The sequence below is a fragment of the Eptatretus burgeri genome, chromosome 2, assembly GCF_056783735.1.
Source record: "Eptatretus burgeri isolate ZD-2024b chromosome 2, Ebu_testis_v1, whole genome shotgun sequence".
Classification (NCBI taxonomy): domain Eukaryota; kingdom Metazoa; phylum Chordata; class Myxini; order Myxiniformes; family Myxinidae; genus Eptatretus; species Eptatretus burgeri.
The window spans coordinates 61,630,690-61,655,350 of NC_140962.1; the positions used below are offsets into that span (position 1 = coordinate 61,630,690).

Below are 24,661 nucleotides of genomic sequence, written 5' to 3' on the forward strand. Positions count from 1 at the left end.
TAGATCTGTGAACCCCAAACACAGAATCCTCAACTGAATAGTCAAGGCTTAACTTTTGTTTGTGTGTGTGTGTGTGCAATGGGAGCAATAGGTTGGCGCTTCACTCCCTCCTACTATACACCGTTGTGGACACTCGAGGGCCAAGTCCGAGGTGTATAACAGTATATAATGTGTGTCAAGGGGGACGTTCTTAGATCTGTGAACCCCAAACACAGAATCCTCAACTGAATAGTCAAGGCTTAACTTTTGTTTGTGTGTGTGTGTGCAATGGGAGCAATAGGTTGGCGCTTCACTCCCTCCTACTATACACCGTTGTGGACACTCGAGGGCCAAGTCCGAGGTGTATAACAGTATATAATGTGTGTCAAGGGGGACGTTCTTAGATCTGTGAACCCCAAACACAGAATCCTCAACTGAATAGTCAAGGCTTAACTTTTGTTTGTTGATGTGTATGTGTGTGTGTGTCCCAACCCTCACATTCAAAATCTCAACCCCAACCCTCACATTCAAAATCTCAACCCCAACTCAATCCTCACCCAACACAGTCTTTTTCAAAATGAGATTTCCACCTATATATATATATATTTTTACGTTTTTTTTTTTTTTTTTCTTCTTCCAATTCTGTCTTTTAAGGCTTTCAGGTTTGATGACGTAAAAAGGGGGAGTAAGCCTGCACTTTCTTCCCAGAACTTTCTTGATCTTGCTCCCATCAAGCACCATCCGACAAAGAACTACATCGATAGGTTTAGATCCCAAAGAGTGATAGCAACTCCAAAAGTCTCCAAAATATAAATAAATAAAATAATAATAATAATAAATAAATAAATAAATAAATAAAAGCCCCCAAAAAAGTTTCAAGTGTCCAACATAAACCCAACTTTCCAAGTCTTCAAGGTATAACCACATTCCCGTTGAGTTTCCAAGATATGTATCACATTGTGAGTTATCAATCCAGAACCCACATTTCAAGTATTCAAAGTAAAACCAACTTACAAAGTCTCTTAAGGATAACTCATTTACTGATTTTTTCAAAATTTGTGAGTCTCCAAGGTAGGCCCCATATTTAGAACCATCTTGGCAGAACCCTTTTCCTGAGTCTCCAAGGTAGTTATTTAAACCATCAAGGCAGAACTCATTTACTGATTTTTTCAAAATTTGTGAGTCTCCAAGGTAGGCCCCATATTTAGAACCATCTTGGCAGAACCCTTTTCCTGAGTCTCCAAGGTAGTTATTTAAACCATCAAGGCAGAACTCATTTACTGATTTTTCAAAATTTGTGAGTCTCCAAGGTAGGCCCCATATTTAGAACCATCTTGGCAGAACCCTTTTCCTGAGTCTCCAAGGTAGTTATTTAAACCATCAAGGCAGAACTCATTTACTGATTTTTTCAAAATTTGTGAGTCTCCAAGGTAAAACTTGTATTCTGGCTCATCAACGTATAACTTGTTCAGTGGGTATTGTCTTGATAACTCACAATGAGTACTATTGCTGTAAAACTCTTTTTCAGGATTTTGCTGGTCTCCAAGGTATAACTCTTTGGTTGGGTCATCAAGGACGAACTCGTTCTGTGGGTCTTGGTCGCTCATAAGGTCTTCAACCAAGCCAACAATTTCGCCCCAAGTTGTAGCAAAAGCAGTATTTTCATTTCGTATTTCAGACACAATTTCCTGTGAGAGAAAATAATAATGTATTAATTAAGTTATTTAATTATTAAATGAGTATGCTTCAATCAAAGTTTGAAAATAGGAAAATAAAAAATCTTACCTCAATAGATAAGAGGTTTGAATCCAGTTCATCAACTTGAAGGTTTAGTTCCATAGAAGACAGAGAGTTCCAAGGAACACCAAAGTCATCCCACTCAAGGTCTTCAACCAAGCCAACAATTTCCCCCCAAGTTGTAGCAAAAGCAGTATTTTCATTTCGTATTTCAGACACAATTTCCTGTGAGAGAAAATAATAATGTATTAATTAAGTTATTTAATTATTAAATGAGTATGCTTCAATCAAAGTTTGAAAATAGGAAAATAAAAAATCTTACCTCAATAGATAAGAGGTTTGAATCCAGTTCATCAACTTGAAGGTTTAGTTCCATAGAAGACAGACAGTTCGAGACAAGCACACAGAACACCATTGCCAGCAAGAACAAATGTTTAAAATGGAGCCTGGGTTTGAAGCTTTTATAGAGAAAGACTGGTGGGTGTGGTTTCCTTTGGAAATTCCCTGGGCAAGCCTAGGCAAGCCTTCATTGGGAAATTTTTCAAAAACCATAACATCCTGTAATTTTCTAGTGATTTCTTTGTGAGTCAGAGATGAACTGGAAATGATGTAAGAGTGGGCGGGGCTTAGCAAAAGTAGGTGGAGCTTAGGAAAAGTGGGCGTGGCTTAGAAAAAAACCTTATGAAAAGTGGGCGGAGCTTAGCAAAAGTGGGCGGGGCTTAGGAAAAGTGGGCGTGGCTTAGAAAAAATACCTTATGAAAAGTGGGCGGAGCTTAGCAAAAGTGGGCGGGGCTTAGGAAAAGTGGGCGTGGCTTAGAAAAAATACCTTATGAAAAGTGGGCGGAGCTTAGCAAAAGTGGGCGGGGCTTAAAGAAAAGTGGGCGGGGCTTAACAAAAAATAACCTGTGGCTCAGGAGGTGGTCAGATGAGAGCATTAAGAGAAGTTTATCATTTCGTAATGGCACAAAAGGGGTATCTTCAAAAATATAAAGATTCAAATGTTTTGTTTGTCAATATTTTAGATGGGGATTATTGTGCAAAGAAAATTAAACTATTGAAGGAATTTGAGAATGAACAAATCTTTATAGGTTCAATGAGTGAGCTGTTCAACCCCCAGGTGTTCAATTCAATGAGGTTCAACCTCCAAGTTAAAAGGGGAGACAAATAAATATACCTTGGGATAAAAAGGGGGTTTATTTTTAGGGAAAAAAAATATAAATCGCTGAAAATCCCCCATTCATTTACATGGGGAAAAGTGAGCCAGAATCAGTATTCTTACCCTACTGACAAGGAGACTGTTTCGGCAGCACCAATGCTCTGCACAGAGTAAGGTCCCAATGGATGGATGGATGGAAGGATCTCACAGTGCCTATAGAAAGTTTACAGCCCCTTTCAAAATGTTAAATGTTCACCTTTTGTTGCCTTATAGCCTGGAATTAAATCAGACTTTTTACCTCCACCACCAAAGGTGGTAAAGGAGGTTATGGTTTTCACCCCTTTCTCTCTTGTTTGTCTGTCTGTGTTTGTGTACAGGATATCTCAAAAAGTTTTGCACGGATTCAGATTAAACTTGGTGGACAGGTTGGGTGTGTAAGAAGGAAGAATTGATTCGATTTTGGTGAAGATCCGGATCTGGATCTTGATACGAAAATTATTTAATTTTTTAAGTGATTCTTCACCATTGAGAGATAGGACCAAAAACGATATTGTTCTGTATAGCATGATATCTCAAAAAATGTATTGGGCCCGATATGTTCTCATGGATCAGGCATTACGTGGCAGAGATATGTGCTCCACTGAGTGCCCTTCTCATTCCACCTGTATTTACACATCATAACCCACAACTTTCAAATGAAAAACAAATTCTACAAACATCAGAAAATTTATTAAAAATACAAAACTAGATTATTTTGGTTGGATAAGTGTCCACCCCCTGAGTTAATACTTGGTGGAAGCACCTGTGACAGCAATAACAGCTGAGTGTTAGGATAGGTCTCTACCAACTTTACACACCTTCATTGGACAATATTTGCCCATTCTTCTGTGCAAAAGTGTTCTCGCTCAGTCAAGTTGTGTGGGGAGCGATGATGGACAGCAATCATGCCACAGATTTTGATTGGATTTTCATGGGGCACTGACTGGGCCACTGAAGGATATTTATCTTTTTCTACCTTAGCCATTCCAATGTAGCTTTGGCCGTGTGCTTCGGGTCGTTGGCATACTGAAAATTGAACTTCCATCCAAACTTCAGCTTTCTTGCAGAGGGCAACAGGTTTTCCTCTACGATTTTCTGTATTTTCCTCCATCCATTTTCCATTCTCACCTGACAAGTGCCCCAGTCCCTACTGATGAGAAAGATCCCCGTAACATGATGCTGCCACCACCATGCTTCACAGTAGGGATGGTGATCTTTGGGTGATGTGCTGTTGGGTTGGGTTTGTGAAAAATGTTACAGTGTGCATTTAAGCCAAAAAGTTCCATCTTCCGTTTTGTCAGTCTACAAAACTATTTGCCACATGGCTTCAGAATCTCCGGAGTGTTTTTTGCATACCTCCAACGGGACTCAAGGTGGGCTTTTTTTAAATAATGACTTCCTTCTTGCCACCCCATCATACAGGCCAGACTTGTGGAGTGCTTGAGATGTTGTTGTCGCATGTACACAGTGACCAGTCTTTGCCATAAAGGCCTGGAGCTCTTTCAAAGTTGCTATTGACCTCTTTGATCAGTCTCCTCCTTGCTTAGTCATCCAGTTTGGAGGGACGGTCTGATGTTGGCAGGGTCTTGGTAGGTAGTATGATACGCTTTCCACATCTTAATGATTGGCTTGACGGTGTTCCAAGAGATATTCAAAGCATTTGAAATATTTTTATACCCAAGCCCTGATCTGTGACTTCTAAAACTTTATCCCAGAGGTCATTTGAAGCTTCTTCGTCTCACGGTTGAGTCTGCTGTGAAATGCACTATCCAGCAGAGGAAATCGACAAGAACAGCTGATTATATTCTGCAATAATCAGAATCACTACAAATAAACACAGGTGGAGACCAATTAACATGTGATTATGAAGGTGATTGGCTACCCCTGAGCTAATTTACAATTGTTATAATAAGGGCAGTGGACACTTATCCAACCAATATATTGTTGCGGATTCGCGCCCGCTGGCGTGCTGACGGCCACGTAACTCGAATCGCGGCACGTCGCCCACCGGACGGACAATCCAGTCGTGACCCTCTCGGACTAACGCCGGGAACCAGTCACGGGTGGACCTTTCGGTCGAGCCAATCAGCCCCCGCGTGGGATAGGGTTGCTCGCCAAATTCGACCTACCTAAGTACCCACGCGGAGGGTAGACCGGGCGATCGCACCTCGCCGCAGGTCGACTTCGGACACGGGCCACTTAAGCGACCCGTTCCGTACTATCAGAATAACCGAGCGGTGTTATCGTCGACCTCGACGGTTCGATTAATTATCGGGCGTATTCAGCCCACTACCAACCCTTTACGTGAAGCAAGATGAGGATTCAATGGGAGAAATGACGAAGCGAAACGGGAAACAGTTCAACACAAAGCACATTTATTCGCGGCACACGGGAAGCACACATATTCAATTCCACCAAAAGCACACAGAAAAAAACACAATTCCATTTACACAAAAAGCAAATATAAAAGCGAAGACAATGCAGAGCTAATACCGACTACCGAGCACACGGCAACACTTATACAATTCTACCTCACAGACGGCGCCGACAACACATACCCAAAACCAAGGAAAGAATACCCTCAAGGATGAGGCGGGCCTGAGGCCGAGACCGGGTCGCGCCTACCCGTCTGGTGATGAGACGCGGAGCGGCGATGGCGCCCCAACTCCGCGGACCTCGCGGACAGTGTCTGGCAGGGGGTGGGAAAGGGGCCCCCTTGGTCGCACTATCTCAGCGCGGGGGGAAACAGGAGGGGGTTGCTGATGCTCGGGGTATAGAGGATCTTTATTATGTGCGACGAGCGTCTCCACCTCGGCCAGGTCGCGCTGTCGGCCTCCCTCGGGTGCAGCTTCCTGCACGACGCGAGCACCCCCTCGTCTGGTGTCGCCGCCTTTCCACAGCTCGTCCCCTCCGTTCCGACTCCAACGCACACGACGAGCAGCTCCACCGCCCGCGAAGTCTTGACCCTCTGCTTCCGACTCTCCTACTCTCCGCCTCTGGACTCTCCGACTCTCCACCCTCCGACTCCGGACTCTTCCTTGGACTCTCCTCTTCTTGACTCTCCGACCCTCCACCTCTCCACCTCTTGACTCTCCGACCCTCCACCTCTCCACCTCTGGACTCTCCGACTCTCCGACTCTCCACCTCTCCACCTCTCCACCTCTCCACCTCTCCACCTCTCCACCTCTCCACCTCTCCACCTCTCCACCTCTCCACCTCTGGACTCTCCTCTTCTTGACTCTCCGACCGACTAACACGGTCCTTTTATCCCCCGTAGCTTCGCCTTTGACCCCCTCCCTTTGACCTTTCACCTCGCTCCCCATTGGCCCGAGAAAAAGTGGGCGTGAAGGCTTTTTGATCCACAAATTTGCATATATCGATCGTCCTGGAGGCGGGGCCAAATCGCCCCTCGCTCACCGATTGGACGGCAAAAAGTGGGCGTGTGTCGTTTTTGATCCGTTTTTGAAGCACAAAATCCGTGATTTTGTACACGCTGTTCGGCGCGCGCCCTGCACGAGTCCAACACCGGTACCCACAGCGGGGCAAGAACGGTGGCGATGCTACGGTTGCGAGGTGTGACGTGAAGGTCGTGGCGGTTGTGGTGAAGCGGTGTTGTGGTTGGTGGTTGATGTTGTGGTTGTGGTGGTAATCATGGCGGTTGGTCCAAAATAAAGATAGTAAAAGAAAAACGGCTATCCTGAAGAGTCGCAGCACGCATAAATGACATGTATTCCCACTAGACAACGGGTTTGGGCCTAACTACACATGCACTTACCGAGATACCTCACCTAAGGGACCTGAATGGTGGTTTGCGAATTTGGTAACCACAACACTACCCCTCCCCTTTTTACAGACTCGTCCCGAGTCGTCAAATTTTCGTGTGCCATCATGTGTAGTTTTCCCCTAGTACATTTTACCTACGGATCCCTGAGTGCGACATTCATGGTATTCGTGTCCCCAAAATAAATAACCTGAGGGCTGCGTAACTATCTAAACAAACTCACTCACACGGACGACTTAAATAAAATTGCCGGCGCTAGACAGACATGCCGGGGGGCGCACTCATATTTACAGTACATCTTAACCTTAACTTACAAATTTTACACTAAACCATGGCCCAGGATCATTGAACTCTGCAAAAAGAAAGCAGTTAGCAGGGAGCCAGGCTGCCCGCATGCAGTCTCTGGCTCAAACAATGCAGGTGACAGTGAACGTGGCTGGCTGCTCACACGCAGTCCAAGGCCTTCCCTTTTGAACTGAACGCAGTGAACCACAACGGTGCATGGGCTGCACAACGCAGTCTCCGTGCCAGCTCAAGTGGCACACGCAATGAGCACAACGAATGGATGGATGGATGGATGGTTTGAATCGAACTCAGTGAACCACAACGGTGCATGGGCTGCACAAACGCAGTCTCCGTGCCAGCTCAAGTGGCACACGCAATGAGCACAACGAATGGATGGATGGATGGATGGACGCAAACACGGTGCACGGGCCGCCACTGCAGGCCCGTGTTGTAGCTGCCAACGGGGCAGTTCTCGCAGCTTGCAAACTGTTGCCTTGATCCTGGCGCACATGGAAATGAACAGGGGGGGGGGGGCAAAGCAAAAATTGAACGGGGCTGGTGAACGGGGCAGTGGGCATGGCATGGCAAAGGTAGCAGGCAAACACAGCCCGCAGAAGAAGGCCGCTGCAGGCAAACATAGCGGGCAGATGAACTGGCCGGCACAGGCCTTGAAGCAAACACGGCCAGCCGATGGCACAGGCCTTGCAGCAAAACAACAGCTGCCGATGAAGTTGGCCGGCCTCCGCCTCGAAGACAAACACGGCCAGCCGATGACACAGGCCTTGCAGAAAACACAGCCAGCAGATGAAGCTGGCCAGCTTTTGCCGTTCAGTGGAGGTTGGTGGAGGGAGTGCGGTGGTGCTGGCCACTTGGAAGGTGGGCTCGGACCTACCTACCTGTCTCCCTCCCAACCTATCGCCTTTGCCTGTCACTGTACATACCCACTCCCTTAATTTGTCAAACCCCAATTTAGCCCCAACTTATTTTTTTGTTGTTTTTTTTTTTCTTACTTCCCCACTATAAATCGTCCCCTAACCCCCTTTATCGTCCTTGTTCGGCTAACCTATCCTGTCACCTAGCCTACTCCCAACCCCTACGTTCCCTTCCCGGAGGGGAATAAGGGAGAGCTAACGTCCTGTGTCGAGGCCCAACGAAGCCTCAGAATGGCCTCCCCAGAGTTCGGCGATCTATAACCCAAAGTGGGTCCAGCGGCCCACAACGACAGCGAGGGGATGGATGGTGCGGAGGGGTACATCTCCTAATCTACCCTAACCATTTAACTGTTAAACTACCCCGGGGCTTTCAACAAGCGCCTCTCGCTTAAACTATTGGTTCTAACAACCCAGATTCCCGTCGCCTGTGTTGGTGTCCTTACAATTTCGGGCCTCGCCCCCCAATTTTCTCTCCGTGCCCTCACACGGTCTCCTGGCTGGGACACGTGGCTCCCTTTGGCAGGCACGACCCTCTGCCGAATCTCCCGCTATGGCACCCCCGGGCACTACACTGCCTCCGAGCCTACCAGCTCCCTAACACCGGGGAGTGCCCCCCATGGCACCTCCCCTGAAACGCACACGTGGCAGGCTGGCTTCCCAGGCCCCTTTCCGAGGGTCACCCTTGCCCCCAACACTGCCCACGCGGCCAATGGCGCTCCGGGCCCCTGCACCAAGCAGGCGCACCCGTGCCCACTACGCTATCCCGGCCCCCCATGGGCCCTTGGCCTACCACGGCCGACTAGCCTGGTGCCCGGGGTACCCACTCAGCGATACTCACCTTTCGCAGCCACGCTCCCAAGCCCGTCAACAGGGCTCCTGCACCCCTCCAAATGGGTCTCGAGCCTACTTTCCCACCAACAGCAAAACGACCTCCATTTTTCAATTTGACTAACCCAGCTAACTCACTCTACACTGACCCCGGGGTCCCTTGGGCGGGAGTCACTCCTCCCCCCAATCACTCATCGCACCATGCATTCCCCATTCACTCCACACACACAGACCCGCTGGCCTCACTCACTCACCAAGCACATGCCTCACAACTCACCAACTCTTCAACACACACACCGCTGAACTCTGCCATCCTTCTATCTGCATCCCCTAACTAACTCGTGCTCCCACGTCGTCCCTTAAACTACAGCACGTTCCTTTTAACACTACGTAGCTAAACTACGTCCCCTCTACACATCCACAAGTCTGTCACTGTCTTCTAAATCCAAAAAATCATTTTATTTCCCAACCTAAATCTGGCTACAATCCCTCTAACTAATCCATTCCACGGACTCCATGAGGACTTACCCCTGCCCCATGAAGTCGGTCTAACTAAGCTAACCCTTCCCCCTAACTAGTTTCCATCCTGTGCCCAGGGTTAAGGGGGTCTTTCACCCCTTGCCCAGGAATCCTGTACACCCGAAAGTGAGGCTTGCTTTTTTTTTTTTCCCATGCGCAGCACCTGCGCAGCAACTCAGAGCTCGCGCACTTTGCACCTGCCCGTGACGTCATGCAGCTGCACGTGTTCCTCGTCCCTCCTTGGACGGGACCATCCGGCAGAGATACCCCTCCTGCCGGATTCCAACCCCACGTGCAGCCATGGCGTCACCGTGCGCATAAAAAAAAACAAGCCCCACGTCTCGAGGGGTTCCCCACGCGAACACATGTGCTTTGCCCGTTGGAGCTTAACACACACGATCGCGTGGAGAACCCGTCCGGTCCAAATCCATTTACCTGCCTAAACTTGTCCGTCCGCGGGATCGGCAAATCCACCGCGTGCGTTTCCGGACCGGGACTTCACTCTCGCAAGCGAGCACGTGGTGGTCTCGTGCGTTGCACAGCACGAACCTCGTGCTCACTGCTGGGTGAACCCGGCACGGTCCCCGAAATAGCTACAGCCGCTACCCGGCTTTCTCTCCTCTGTCGCCGTCTCCGTCTCCATTCCACACACGCATACCTGCGTGTTACGACGCACACAGTCCACACCATCACATTCACACGGGGAGACGCGGCTGCGTGCTCCCGCATGCCAACCGACATCTCCCTCTCATACCGCTCTCTCACACACACGGTCTCCCTGGCACACAGCGACCTTGCACACGGCCGTTCACTCACGCGTGCGGGGGCACTCACCCGCGGTGCCTCACTCGCACTCCGTGCCTCATCCACACACGCGGGGGCACTCACCCGCGGTACCTCACTCATACACACGGCGACACTCACACACGCGGTCTCTTCCACACACGGTGCCTCACCCACACACGCGGGGGCACTCACCCGCGGTACCTCACTCATACACACGGCGACACTCACACACGCGGTCTCTTCCACACACGGTGCCTCACCCACACACGCGGGGGCACTAACCCGCGGTGCCTCACTCACACTCCGTGCCTCATCCACACACGGCGTGCTGGGAAGCACGTACTCCGGCACCATCGCCACCACACCACTCACACGTGGTGCCTCACTCATACTGGCCGTTTCACTCACACACACGGCCTCACTCACACACGGTGCCCCATCCACACCCGGCGTGCTGGGAAGCACGCACTCTGGCACCATCGCCACCACACCACTCACACACGGGGTCGCTTCCACACACGGTGCCGCACTCACACCTTGCACCACACACACAGGGACAACCACACTGGGGATTTGTGTCCCCACAAGGGTCTCCGGGGCCTCTACACCCCCCAAGCTCTCCGTGCACCTGTCCACAGCACTCCTCCTCTCAACCTCGCAAAGCACGACCGAACTCACCTGGTCGTGACTCGCCTCAAGGGGGCATACTCCCTCCCCTCGTTCCTGGAGGAGGCCATCCAGGTGCTCGCACTGGGTCTCTACCCAGTCCGCCAGCTCACCCCCATTATCCTCCACTACCTCCGTGTGTGTGTGTGCGTCACTTACCCCGTCCTCACCGTGCAGTCTCTCCTCTATCGTTCCCTTCCCGGCTACCGTCACTGCCAACTCTTCACCCTTTACCTCCCATGTCTCCACTATTATTTCCGTTGTCACGGCCTTCATGCCCGCCTGCAGGCATCGGCCCATGTTCTGCGTCTCACCCCGTAGCTTTTTCATTTCTTCCTTCATGTTTGTTTCCATTCCGTTCATTTGTTGTGTATTCGCATCCAATTTTTGTGTATTCGCATCCATCTTTTCGTTCATTTGTTTGTTCATGCCTTTCATTTCGTTTGTATTTGCATCCATTTTTTCGATCATTTTCGCATTCATCTTGGTGTTCATTGCCGCCAGCATGGCGCATAGCTGGGCCATGTTGGATGCACTCAGCTGAGCCGTTTCGGCAAGGTTTGGGGAAGGGTTTTGGTGGAGAGGGGGGGGGGGAGGTGTCATACACCGCGGCCGCTGCCGCACCCATTTCGGGCTCTGGGTTCAGTTGGGCGAGTCCGTGTTCCTGCACAATCAACATTTCCTGCTCGGGGATTCCATCCTGGACCATGGATTCTACACATTCTACATCCATTTCTAATACCCCCGGCTCCCGCTCGCCTTGAGACGCCATCTTGCTTCTCTTAAAGGGCTAATTTGAATCGCTCGTAATTTGGAGGGAATCGGGGGTCGCTTCTCTCACCCCTGGACCGATTCCCGTGAATTTAATTGGAGACAGGAGAGCCTGTTTTCCTGTTCTCCGATACCAGTGCCGCGAGGAGGGCGATGAATTTGTATCGCACGACCTGACACCAGTGTTGCGGATTCGCGCCCGCCGGCGTGCTGACGGCCACGTAACTCGAATCGCGGCACGTCGCCCACCGGACGGACAATCCAGTCGTCGACTTCGGACGCACCTCGCCGCAGGTCGACTTCGGACACGGGCCACTTAAGCGACCCGTTCCGTACTATCAGAATAACCGAGCGGTGTTATCGTCGACCTCGACGGTTCGATTAATTATCGGGCGTATTCAGCCCACTACCAACCCTTTACGTGAAGCAAGATGAGGGTTCAATGGGAGAAATGACGAAGCGAAACGGGAAACAGTTCAACACAAAGCACATTTATTCGCGGCACACGGGAAGCACACATATTCAATTCCACCAAAAGCACACAGAAAAAAACACAATTCCATTTACACAAAAAGCAAATATAAAAGCGAAGACAATGCAGAGCTAATACCGACTACCGAGCACACGGCAACACTTATACAATTCTACCTCACAGACGGCGCCGACAACACATACCCAAAACCAAGGAAAGAATACCCTCAAGGATGAGGCGGGCCTGAGGCCGAGACCGGGTCGCGCCTACCCGTCTGGTGATGAGACGCGGAGCGGCGATGGCGCCCCAACTCCGCGGACCTCGCGGACAGTGTCTGGCAGGGGGTGGGAAAGGGGCCCCCTTGGTCGCACTATCTCAGCGCGGGGGGAAACAGGAGTTGGTTGCTGATGCTCGGGGTATAGAGGATCTTTATTATGTGCGACGAGCGTCTCCACCTCGGCCAGGTCGCGCTGTCGGCCTCCCTCGGGTGCAGCTTCCTGCACGACGCGAGCACCCCCTCGTCTGGTGTCGCCGCCTTTCCACAGCTCGTCCCCTCCGTTCCGACTCCAACGCACACGACGAGCAGCTCCACCGCCCGCGAAGTCTTGACCCTCTGCTTCCGACTCTCCTACTCTCCGCCTCTGGACTCTCCGACTCTCCACCCTCCGACTCCGGACTCTTCCTTGGACTCTCCTCTTCTTGACTCTCCGACCCTCCACCTCTCCACCTCTTGACTCTCCGACCCTCCACCTCTCCACCTCTGGACTCTCCGACTCTCCACCTCTCCACCTCTCCACCTCTCCACCTCTCCACCTCTCCACCTCTCCACCTCTCCACCTCTCCACCTCTCCACCTCTCCACCTCTCCACCTCTGGACTCTCCTCTTCTTGACTCTCCGACCGACTAACACGGTCCTTTTATCCCCCCGTAGCTTCGCCTTTGACCCCCTCCCTTTGACCTTTCACCTCGCTCCCCATTGGCCCGAGAAAAAGTGGGCGTGAAGGCTTTTTGATCCACAAATTTGCATATATCGATCGTCCTGGAGGCGGGGCCAAATCGCCCCTCGCTCACCGATTGGATGGCAAAAAGTGGGCGTGTGTCGTTTTTGATCCGTTTTTGAAGCACAAAATCCGTGATTTTGTACACGCTGTTCGGCGCGCGCCCTGCACGAGTCCAACACCGGTACCCACAGCGGGGCAAGAACGGTGGCGATGCTACGGTTGCGAGGTGTGACGTGAAGGTCGTGGCGGTTGTGGTGAAGCGGTGTTGTGGTTGGTGGTTGATGTTGTGGTTGTGGTGGTAATCATGGCGGTTGGTCCAAAATAAAGATAGTAAAAGAAAAACGGCTATCCTGAAGAGTCGCAGCACGCATAAATGACATGTATTCCCACTAGACAACGGGTTTGGGCCTAACTACACATGCACTTACCGAGCGAGATACCTCACCTAAGGGACCTGAATGGTGGTTTGCGAATTTGGTAACCACAACAATATTCTAGTTTTGTATTTTTAATTAATTTTATGACATTAGTAGAATTTGTTTTTCATTTCGAAGTTGTGGGTTACGATGTGTAAATATAGGTGGAAAAAGTCTGATTTCATGCAATTTAACTCCAGGTTACAAGGCAACAAAAGGTGAATAATTTGAAAGGAAGTGTAGACTTTCTCCAGGTACTGTATAAGCTGCTCTCTCCAGGAAGTGTAAAACATGGGAATTCTTCTGCGTTGTTTGTAGTTAATGAGCTGAATCAACTCAATGAGATCATTATGGTGCATCACACTCCACATCAGAATGCTCCAGTAGAACTCGACACACACACACACATGTAGGCCAGCAGCTGTGGGAAACCCTCGGGTGTGGAGGTGTATGACATTTGGACATTGTGAGTTACATTTTGCACGTAGAGCTTTCCAAAATGGGTCTTAGCAATTTGGCAGATCCAGAAATGATGCAATCTACTTTATTTATTTCACATATGTGAATACATGTCCATGCACATGTGAAATCATTTGTTTATAAATGTTGTATTTGAACACTATTCAGGTTTGAAAACTTGGGCAAAAACTAAAATTATGTAAAGCCTTCCAATTTTTTTCCCCGCCAGTGTATAGCGTAAAAGGCCGTCAAAAGGACAGCTTGGATTTTTTGTAATTATATTAAACACTTCAAATATTAATCATGAACATTTTCGATGAGAAGCAGCCGTACGATTTGATTTTTAGCTCACCTGGAATGTCGTTCTGAAAGGAAGACCTTATGGGTTGGCACGTCGTCCGTCCGTCCACAAATACTTCCAACTTCTCTGAAACTATGCATACAGTTTTGATGGAACTTTACCACCACGTTCATCACGGTGTATGTACGAAAGTTTGTTCATTGCATTAAAAAAAAAATTAAAAAATAGCACCGCAAAGCGGGCGTAACCCCTCAGCCCCTTGACGCAAACCAATTTCAAGATGGTGGCCATAATGAAAATCGCAGCACGCCCATTTTCGAAAGTTACCTTCCTCTACCCAGCCCCAACACACCCAGCAAAAATGGATTTAATCGGACAAGGTGTTCTCCTCGAAATTGACGGAAACCAATTTCAAGATGGCTGCCGTGGCGGCCACAGTGAAAATCGCAGCATGCCCATTTTGGAAAGGAACCTTCCTCTACTCAACCCCATTATACCTCGCCAGAATAAAATCAATGTGTGAAGCCCTTCTCAAGTTATTGTCCGGAAACCAAATTCAAGATGGCTGCTCTAGCCGCTATATTGGATATCGGATTGCGCTGAATATCGAAAGGAACCTTCCTCCAAACACCCCCATTATATCACACAAAAATGAAATCAATAAGTCAAGCCGTTCTCAAGTTATTGTCTGGAAAACAAATTCTAGATGGCTGCCCTAGCCACCATATTGGATATCGCATCGCACCGATTATCGAAAGGAACCTTCCTCTACCCAGCCCCTACATGCACTGCAAAAATGGATTTAATCGGACAAGGCGTTCTCCTCGAAATCAACAGAAACCAATTTCAAGATGGCTGCCATGGAGGCCACATTGAAAATCGCAGCGCGCCCATTTTCGAAAGGAACCTTCCTCTACTCAACCCCAACACACACTGCAAAAATGGATTTAATCAGACAAGGCGTTCTCCTCGAAATCAACAGAAACCAATTTCAAGATGGCTGCCATGGAGGCCACATTGAAAATTGCAGCGTGCCCATTTTTAAAAGGAACCTTCTTCTACTCAACCAGAGCACACCCAGAAAAAATGGATTTAATCGGAAAAGGCTTTCTCCTCGAAATTGACGGAAACCAAAAGTTCACAGACGCCCGCCAAATTCAAGATGGCTGCCCTAGCCGCCATATTGGATATCGGATTGTGCTGTATATCGAAAGGAACCTTCCTCTAACCACCCCCATTATACCCCCATGAAAATAAAATCAATCTGTCAAGCCGTTCACAAGTTATTGTCCGGAAACCAAATTCAGGATGGCTGCCCTAGCCGCCATATTGGATATCGCATCTCACTGATTATTGAAAGGAACCTTCTTTTACCCAGCCCCAACACACACTGCAAAAATGGATTTAATCGGACAAGGCGTTCTCCTCAAAATTGACGGAAACCAAAAGTTTATAGACTCCCGGACGCCTGGACAACGCCTATGACGACAATACCCCTTAGCCAATTCGGGCTAAGGGGTAAAAACGGGCCCTAAGGGGGTCTATGGGGGTTGCCCCTCAAAATATGTATTTGCTTTCTTCTCTGAAAGCACAAACACAATTTCGATGAAACTTGAGCACAACCTTCGTCACCCGTGATGTACCAACGTTCGTTCTTGGCATTAAAAAAATTATCCAGCCGCAACCAGTTGACCACCCAGGGGTATTGCCCCTATGTTTTCAGGTTACAATATGGGTGGAGTCAGGTCAGCAAAGCTCCGACCTGGACAGACAGCTTCAGAGAAACAGACTGGCAGAGAAGTGGATCCCTAATAATTAGGAAAATGAGCATGAGTTTGAGAAGCAGCAGGTTAAAAGGCTGAAATGATATTCCAGTATAAAAGGCACGTTGCAACACTCATTGCCATTTATCTTATTCAAAAAAAAGGGGGCGAATCCCCACACGCCCACCCTTACACCTTAAACATACCAGTAGGGTAAGAATACTGATTCTGGCTCACTTTTCCCCATGTAAATGAATGGGGGATTTTCAGCGATTCCCTTTTTTTTCCCCTAAAAATAAACCCCCTTTTTATCCCAAGGTATATTTATTTGTCTCCCCTTTTAACCTGGAGGTTGAACCTCATTGAATTGAACACCTGGGGGTTGAACAGCTCACTCATTGAACCTATAAAGATTTGTTCATTCTCAAATTCCTTCAATAGTTTAATTTTATTTGCACAATAATCCCCATCTAAAATATTGACAAACAAAACATTTGAATCTTTATATTTTTGAAGATACCCCTTTTGTGCCATTACGAAATGATAAACTTCTCTTAATGCTCTTGTTTGACCACCTCCTGAGCCACAGGTTATTTTTTTGTTAAGCCCCGCCCACTTTTTTTAAGCCCCGCCCACTTTTGCTAAGCCCCGCCCACTTTTCATGAGGTGTTTTTTCTAAGCCACGCCCACTTTTCCTAAGCCCCGCCCACTTTTGCTAAGCCCCACCCACTTTTCATGAGGTATTTTTCTAAGCCACGCCCACTTTTCCTAAGCCCCGCCCACTTTTGCTAAGCTCCGCCCACTTTTTATGAGGTATTTTTCTAAGCCACGCCCACTTTTTCTAAGCCCCGCCCACTTTTGCTAAGCTCCGCCCACTTTCCATGAGGTATTTTTTCTAAGCCACGCCCACTTTTTCTGAGCCCCGCCCACTTTTGCTAAGCTCCGCCCACTTTTCATGAGGTATTTTTTCTAAGCCACGCCCACTTTTCCTAAGCCCCGCCCACTTTTGCTAAGCTCCGCCCACTTTTCAGAAGGTATTTTTTCTAAGCCATGCCCACTTTTCCTAAGCCCCGCCTACTTTTGCTTAGCCCCGCCCACTCTTACATCATTTCCAGTTCATCTCTGACTCACAAAGAAATCACTAGAAAATTACAGGATGTTATGGTTTTGAAAAATTTCCCAATGAAGGCTTGCTTGGCTTGCCCAGGGAATTTCCAAAGGAAACCACACCCACCAGTCTTTCTCTATAAAAGCTTCAAACCCAGGCTCCATTTTAAACATTTGTTTTTGCTGGCAATGGTGTGCTGTGTGCTTGCCTGGAACTCTCTATCTTGTATGGAACTAAACCTTCAAGTTGATGAACTGGATTCAAACCTCTTATCTGTTGAGGTAAGATTTTTATTTTCCTATTTTCAAACTTTGATTGAAGCATACTCATTTAATAATTAAATAACTTAATTAATACATTATTATTTTCTCTCACAGGAAATTGTATCTGAAATACAAAATGAAAATACTGCTTTTGCTACAACTTGGAGCGAAATTGTTGACTTGGTTGAAGACCTTGTGAGCGACCAAGACCTACAGAACGAGCAAGACCTTGAGTGGGATGACTTTGGTGTTCCTTGGAACTCTCTGTCTTGTATGGAACTAAACCTTCAAGTTGATGAACTGGATTCAAACCTCTTATCTGTTGAGGTAAGATTTTTATTTTCCTATTTTCAAACTTTGATTGAAGCATACTCATTTAATAATTAAATAACTTAATTAATACATTATTATTTTCTCTCACAGGAAATTGTGTCTGAAATACGAAATGAAAATACTGCTTTTGCTACAACTTGGGGCGAAATTGTTGGCTTGGTTGAAGACCTTATGAGCGACCAAGACCCACAGAACGAGTTCGTCCTTGATAACCCAACCAAAGAGTTATACCTTGGAGACCAGCAAAATCCTGAAAAAGAGTTTTACAGCAATAGTACTCATTGTGAGTTATCAAGACAATACCCACTGAACAAGTTATACGTTGATGAGCCAGAATACAAGTTTTACCTTGGAGACTCACAAATTTTGAAAAAATCAGTAAATGAGTTCTGCCTTGATGGTTTAAATAACTACCTTGGAGACTCAGGAAAAGGGTTCTGCCAAGATGGTTCTAAATATGGGAACTACCTTGGAGACTCACAAATTTTGAAAAAAAATCAGTAAATGAGTTCTGCCTTGATGGTTTAAATAACTACCTTGGAGACTTGGAAAGTTGGGGTTATTTTGAAGACTTGAAATGCTACCACTCTTTGGGATTTAAACCTATCAAGAAAGTTCTTACTCCCTCTTTCTTTGTCATCAAACCTGAAAGCCTTAAAAGACAGAATTGGAAGAAGAGAAAAAAAAAAAAAACGTAAAAATATATATATATATAGGTGGAAATCTCATTTTGAAAAAAGATTTTGAATCTCATTTTGAGATTTTGAATGTGAGGGTTGGGGTTGAGATTTTGAATGTGAGGGTTGGGACACACACACACATACACATCAACAAACAAAAGTTAAGCCTTGACTATTCAGTTGAGGATTCTGTGTTTGGGGTTAACAGATCTAAGAACGTCCACCCCTTGACACACATTATATACTGTTATACACCTCGGACTTGGCCCTCGAGTGTCCACAACGGTGTATAGTAGGAGGGAGTGAAGCGCCAACCTATTGCTCCCATTGCGCACACACACACACACACACACACACACACACACACACACACACACACACACACACACACACACACACACACACGCACGCACACACCCACACACACACACACACACACACACACACACACACACAAAAGTTAAGCCTTGACTATTCAGTTGAGGATTCTGTGTTTGGGGTTCACAGATCTAAGAACGTCCACCCCTTGACACACATTATATACTTGTACACCTCGGACTTGGCCCTCGAGTGTCCACAAAGGTGTATTATCTGCTTAGTTTTGTCTTTTGTAATTCCTGTGAATAAAATGAACCTAAAATCTCTTCCCCTTCCAAATCATATATTTTATAAGTCCAAGGAACTGTATCTATTACATCAACAATTTTAAAAAGTTCTTTCGTCCATCGTTCAGTAAAACCCTTTTAAAAATGAGATTTCCACCTATATATTCTTACGATATCACCAACTTTGAACTTAGGTTTTCTGACATTAATCTCTTTTTCATATTTTAATTTTGTAAATGTTTCTGATGGTTTCATATTTGTTGACGTGTGAATCGTGTCATTATACTTATCCACAATATCCTGAATAAAAGATGACCATTGTTGTGAACCGAGTTGTGTGAATTTTTTATATAGTCTCTCTTTTAAGGTACGATTAAAACGTTCAACAACAACTGCCTTCCCTTCATTAAAGGTACTGTATAATGTAATACTGTTATTTTTTAGAAAATTCATAAATGTCTTGTTATAAAACTCTCTACCCTCATCAGTCCACAATTTCTTAGGTTTTCTCTTACTTTTATTAAATATCTGTTGAAAAGCTAACATAAGAGTATTACCTGTTTTGTTTTTTAAAGGGACAACCCACGCATATCTACTCCTCAAATCAATAACGGTTAAAGCATACTTGTACCCCTTATCATTATTGAGTTCAATCAAATCAGCAGACCAGATATAATCAACTTCCTTGGAATAAACTTTCCTTCTCTGAAACTTTGTGAATATTGGTTTATGTAATTCATCAGCTAATTGCTCTTCAGTCTTAATGGCATCATTAGAGCCTATAAGTTTTTTGAATTTCCAAGTCCAAGTTTCAATTTAGCACTAATCATCTTCTTCACGATGAACCTATCAACTTTTTCTCTCAAGGTTGGATTTTGTATCAGAGACAAATTATACAACATTTCTCTATCGGCTTCATGCTTTTCTTCCAACGTTGTGGTATTCCCATAATCAATATCGTGTCTCATGCACACTTCATCAACTCTATTGATTGGTTTACTCCAGGATTTAGGATTGTCTGCCTCATCTAATCTCTTATTCAAGTTTGTGCCTGGACCACAGAAAGAATACCCTGGAAGATGTAATTCCCCTGGTATTCCAGTAGTTGTAAATTTACTTCCTGATAAAAACTTTTGTATATCTCCTCCGAGTTTGTGTTTGGAGATAAATTGATTTTTTTTTGAACCACACACCGAACATATACCTTTTTGTATAACCCTGTTATTTTTACTTTTAATATATGAAATATTTTTAGTATTAGTTTTCTTTTTACATTTGAGACAATAACTCATTTATTTATGAGAAAAATTCCTGCAGAGTGCAAAAACCTTTTTAGTTTCCAACATGCACATTTGAATCTTAATTTTTAAAACATAAAGAATCCTAAGAAATGCCTTCACTCTCTCCTCCATTTATTTAAGAAAAAACTTGAATTAAAATGAATAGCTTGACGATGTCAATAGTCTTGAAGAAAATATTGCAAATAGACTTGTCAATTCTTTGTTTTCCTCCTCGGTGGGTTGAGTTATTTTCTGTAATACCACCAATCTTTTTTGAATCTCACTGGTTTCCATATTTTGATATTTATTCATTCTCTCTCTTTCCTCCCTCTCTCTCTTCTCTCTTTCCTCCCTCTCTCTTCTCTCTTTCCTCCTTCTCTCTCTTCTCCTTTTCCTCCTTCTCTTTCTTCTCCCTCTCTCTTCTCTCTTTCCTCCCTCTCTCTATTCTCTCTTTCCTCCTTCTCTCTCTTCTCCTTTTCCTCCTTCTCTTTCTTCTCCCTCTCCTCCTTCTCCTTTTCCTCCTCTTCCCTCTCTTCTTCAACTCCTTCCTCATCCCTTACTATCCTTGAATCGTTTACACCCCATAGAATATTATACATATATTCATCAGGATTTCTTGTTAGTCCTGTATCCAAAATAATTTTTTTTACAACAGGAAACCAATAAAATTTCTTTTGAATTTCTAAAAGAGCCTTACCTTTTCTTAACCTTATAATTTTTTCATTATTTAACATTCTAATTAAATCTAAAGTTGTCGGTTTATCAACATCAGCATAATGCCAATCTTTTATTGAAAATACCTCATTCTTATGTTGTAGAACATATTTATTAAAATAACGAATACCCTTTTCTTGAAGGTATGCTTGGACACAGAAATGATAATTTTCTTGAAGCCTTCTTGCTGTCATTTATGTATTAGAAATATATGTTAGAATAATATTATGGCACGAAACACCTCCCCATCTTCCCATAGTTAAATCATTTTGTATTTCCTTACTTATTATATATAATCCTGTTTTTTCTGTTTTCATGAGATAAACAAGGGCAAAACCATTATTATATTTACCCTTATTAAATTCTTTTATTTGTTGTTTACTAATCGTGGCTCCACAAAACTCATTCTCGATACCAAGTGCATAATATTCTTCCTTACGAGACTGATTTAATTGTTCCAGGTCTTCGAGGTTAATTTTAAATGACCAATTATACCCTAAATCATTCATATCATACCCCCATTGTTCTATTCTCATACAAACGATACGCCCTTCTTTATAAAAATTTATTTTAATTCGTAATGTGAATTCTGGATGACCTGGAGATAATATCAACACTTCTGTATCTTTGGAATACACAGCAGTTTTATTTAAGTATATATATTGTGATAAATCGCTTAATCTCACCAAGTCATTCGCGTCAGTTGGGCTTGGATAATTTTTTAATTTATAAGCATTTTTCATGTTAATATTTTTGTTTATATTATATTTATGTCGTTCAGCCTGTGCCTTTGTATAATAATTTGATAAATCAATATCCAGTTCTTGAGATACACCAAAGATAGAACCATCTTTACCAACATAAGTCATTTATATTAGATTAAAAATAATATCATAAAATTTTTTATTTTTGTTGAGTTGAAATAACACATATAGACATAATTGACCACAACACTTGGAATTTAATTCTTGGACTTGAAATGTTTGATAAACACTATTCTGTAAGAATTTTATGACTTCAACAGGTGGTGGAAGACCAAAACTATCAAAATAATATTTGTCTTGACTATTAAAAATACAAACCCAATGAGAACCGTTCCCATCATTATCTTCTAAGTTCATAATAATATTCTTTGTATGTTTCAGCACATTTGTTAATTCATCTCTCATACAAATAACCACATTATGAATTTTTAATTTCTTACAATATTTGGCAAGTTGTAAATTTGATGTTGTATTCTTTCCAAATTCTTTCAACCACTCATCAATGCTCATTTATTTATTAGAAAGATATAATCCATTACCTCTTTTCGTTAATTTTACACCTGCTTGTGCTATAGAAGAAAGCATATCTCCAACTAACAATCTCGCTTTATCAGGCAGACCTTCAAGTTTTTCAGCAAAATCTACAATTACACCACTTCCACTAATTTGTTTCTCCAACTCTTTGTTATGTCTTTCCAATTCTTTTGAGCCTGGAGTTGAGCCTTCCTTTCGTTGGCAGTTTTGACCGCTGTTGAAATACCACCCGTCAATGCTCCAACCGCACTTAAACCAGCAAATAAAGGAATTAGAAATGGGAGAAATCCTCCACTCGTCTCTCTTATTGAATATTTTTTCAACATTGGTTTTGTCATTTTAATTTTAAGTGAGCCAGTGTCATTCAAGATTTTAACCTGTTCTCTTGTGAGCAAAACATCAATTCTTACTGCTCCTTTTCTCTGAATTGTATTAACGTTAATCGTACAAGGCTTTTGATTTTGAACACAAGATGATAGTTTATGAAGATTGATTTGATTAACATATACCCCAGTTGGGGGGGGTTGAGCAGGTTTAACAGGGGGGGGGGTTTAACAGGGGGTTGAGCAGAACTTAAGAACCTTAATTCATCATTAAATATCAATACCTTTTCTTGAACAAGATGAAATATTGCTGGTTGTTCTGTTGGAATGAGTCCTGCTTTGGTTTTTGAATCCGCTGAATATTCATTGTTTTGAATAGCATTCACAATATAATCAGGGGGTTGATTAATCTCTTCCAGTTGTTTAAATAAACCTTCATCATCATATTCTAATTCTCCTAAATGCTCTAATTCTTCCTCCGTCATTTGACTGAAATCTTTTAACATTTGAAGCTTTCTGGGAGTATATTCTACTGTGGGAACTGTGGAAACATCTTTCATTTTTTCTTGGGAAGTTTTTAAAAGTGGTTTAAAAAATTTCTCTTGTTTTCTTTCAAATGCTTCTTCGCCCGTTAGTTTCTGTCTGCGTTTCTTCTTTATGTCTTCCTGTTGTTTTACAACTTTTGAAACCAACTCTTGATGTTCCTTAAATCTTCTTGCTCTTTCTTTTGTATCCATTTATTTATTGTAAAATATCATTTAATGAATTGTAAAGATTAACAGGGAAATTTTCCTTTTCTTCATCATTCAAGTAGATGTGTTCAAATAAATCCTTTTCTTTAAATATTTCATCAAATTCTTTATTAACATTAATGCGAGTTGTAATTTCTTCTTCACTAATACTTGCATCTCTGCTTTTCATACGTTTGCGTTGAGTTTCTTCATCAACATCAAAACCGAATGATAAAATCTTCACTCCACTCAGATATTTAATAATTTGTCTCGTTCCTTCTGGATTAGTTTCTAATATCCCAACACCACCAGATTTTAGTTTCCTTAACTCACTCTTACAATGTGAATATTTTGTTGTACCAAGAGAAACCTCCTCAAATATTTGTCCTTCATTCCTCAATCGCATATGTTCCTCCACTGAAATATAGTGATAATCTTCACCTTTTACTTCTCCAGGTCTTATTGCTCAAGTTGTTGTTGATACAATGCGTATCACGGGGTGTTTTTTAAGTAAATTTACAATATTCTCATTTGTACTACACAAGAACCTTGATTTATGAAAGTTTTTTCCAGAAGCAGATGTACCCACAAGATTTATAATAATAGTTGTCATTTATATATGTAATTGTTTATAAAACAAAAAATATATCCCTTAATATCTCATCTTGTTTCACAACAATATATTTATATTTTTCAGTCGTGTGCTTCATGTAATCCTCAAATTTCTTTTTACTACATAATGTAGAACAATTATCTCTCCAAAAATTATTGATATCTATTGAATTTAACTTGAATAAAATAAAAGTATTAGCATTGTTTCTGATGGAACGACGAGGAAGTTGAAAGTACGATTGACTAAGATAAATACAATTACAAGAAGAATGTCTCCCTCTTGTGTAGTAGCTGTCCATTACCGTTTGGTTTCTCTCATTAACACAATCATCAAAGATAACGAGGTTCTTTTTTGATTTATCCAAATCTTGGGGAGACGGTATATCATCCGTATTATCACTAAGAATACAAGTTATAGGATTTGATTTCTTTTTACATCTCTGTGTATCACAAAATAGTTGAATTATATCTTCAATGTTATAATCATTTAGGTTTTTTTGACGTTTAAATAAACCGATTATATCTTCTTTTTGAAGACCAGCATTAAAACCTTGTGAGAGTAGTTGATACTCTGGTTGAAAACTCGACTTTGTGAAAATTATTAAATTATCATAATCTAAAAAGTTGGGAGTGAGGAGCATTTTTAAAAGTAAGCAGGTTTTTCCACATCCACTTGAACCAACTATGAGACATCTTAATGAATTTGGGAGATTTTTATGGTTGTTAAATTTTATCTTATTTTCCCAAATAGGTAAAAAATCATTCATTTATATATTTGAAAAACAGGTTATTTAATTTATTATTGGCTTTTTTAGAAACTCTA

At 44.0% G+C, this 24,661-nt stretch overlaps 1 protein-coding gene and 1 long non-coding RNA gene across 2 annotated transcripts in view; one reads left to right on the top strand and one right to left on the bottom strand.

The window, feature by feature from the left end:
- Positions 1–24,661, bottom strand: part of LOC147032155 (uncharacterized) — a 101,037-nt gene that overhangs the window by 52,666 nt on the left and 23,710 nt on the right. The gene's annotated exons all lie outside the window — the stretch shown is intronic.
- LOC147032156 (uncharacterized) lies at positions 16,717–18,281 on the top strand. Its single transcript, XM_085858180.1, has 3 exons — positions 16,717–17,280; positions 17,377–17,589; positions 17,686–18,281. The coding sequence occupies exons 1-3, from the start codon at positions 16,942–16,944 to the stop codon at positions 18,097–18,099; spliced, it is 966 nt and encodes a 321-aa protein (XP_085714306.1). The 5' UTR covers positions 16,717–16,941; the 3' UTR covers positions 18,100–18,281.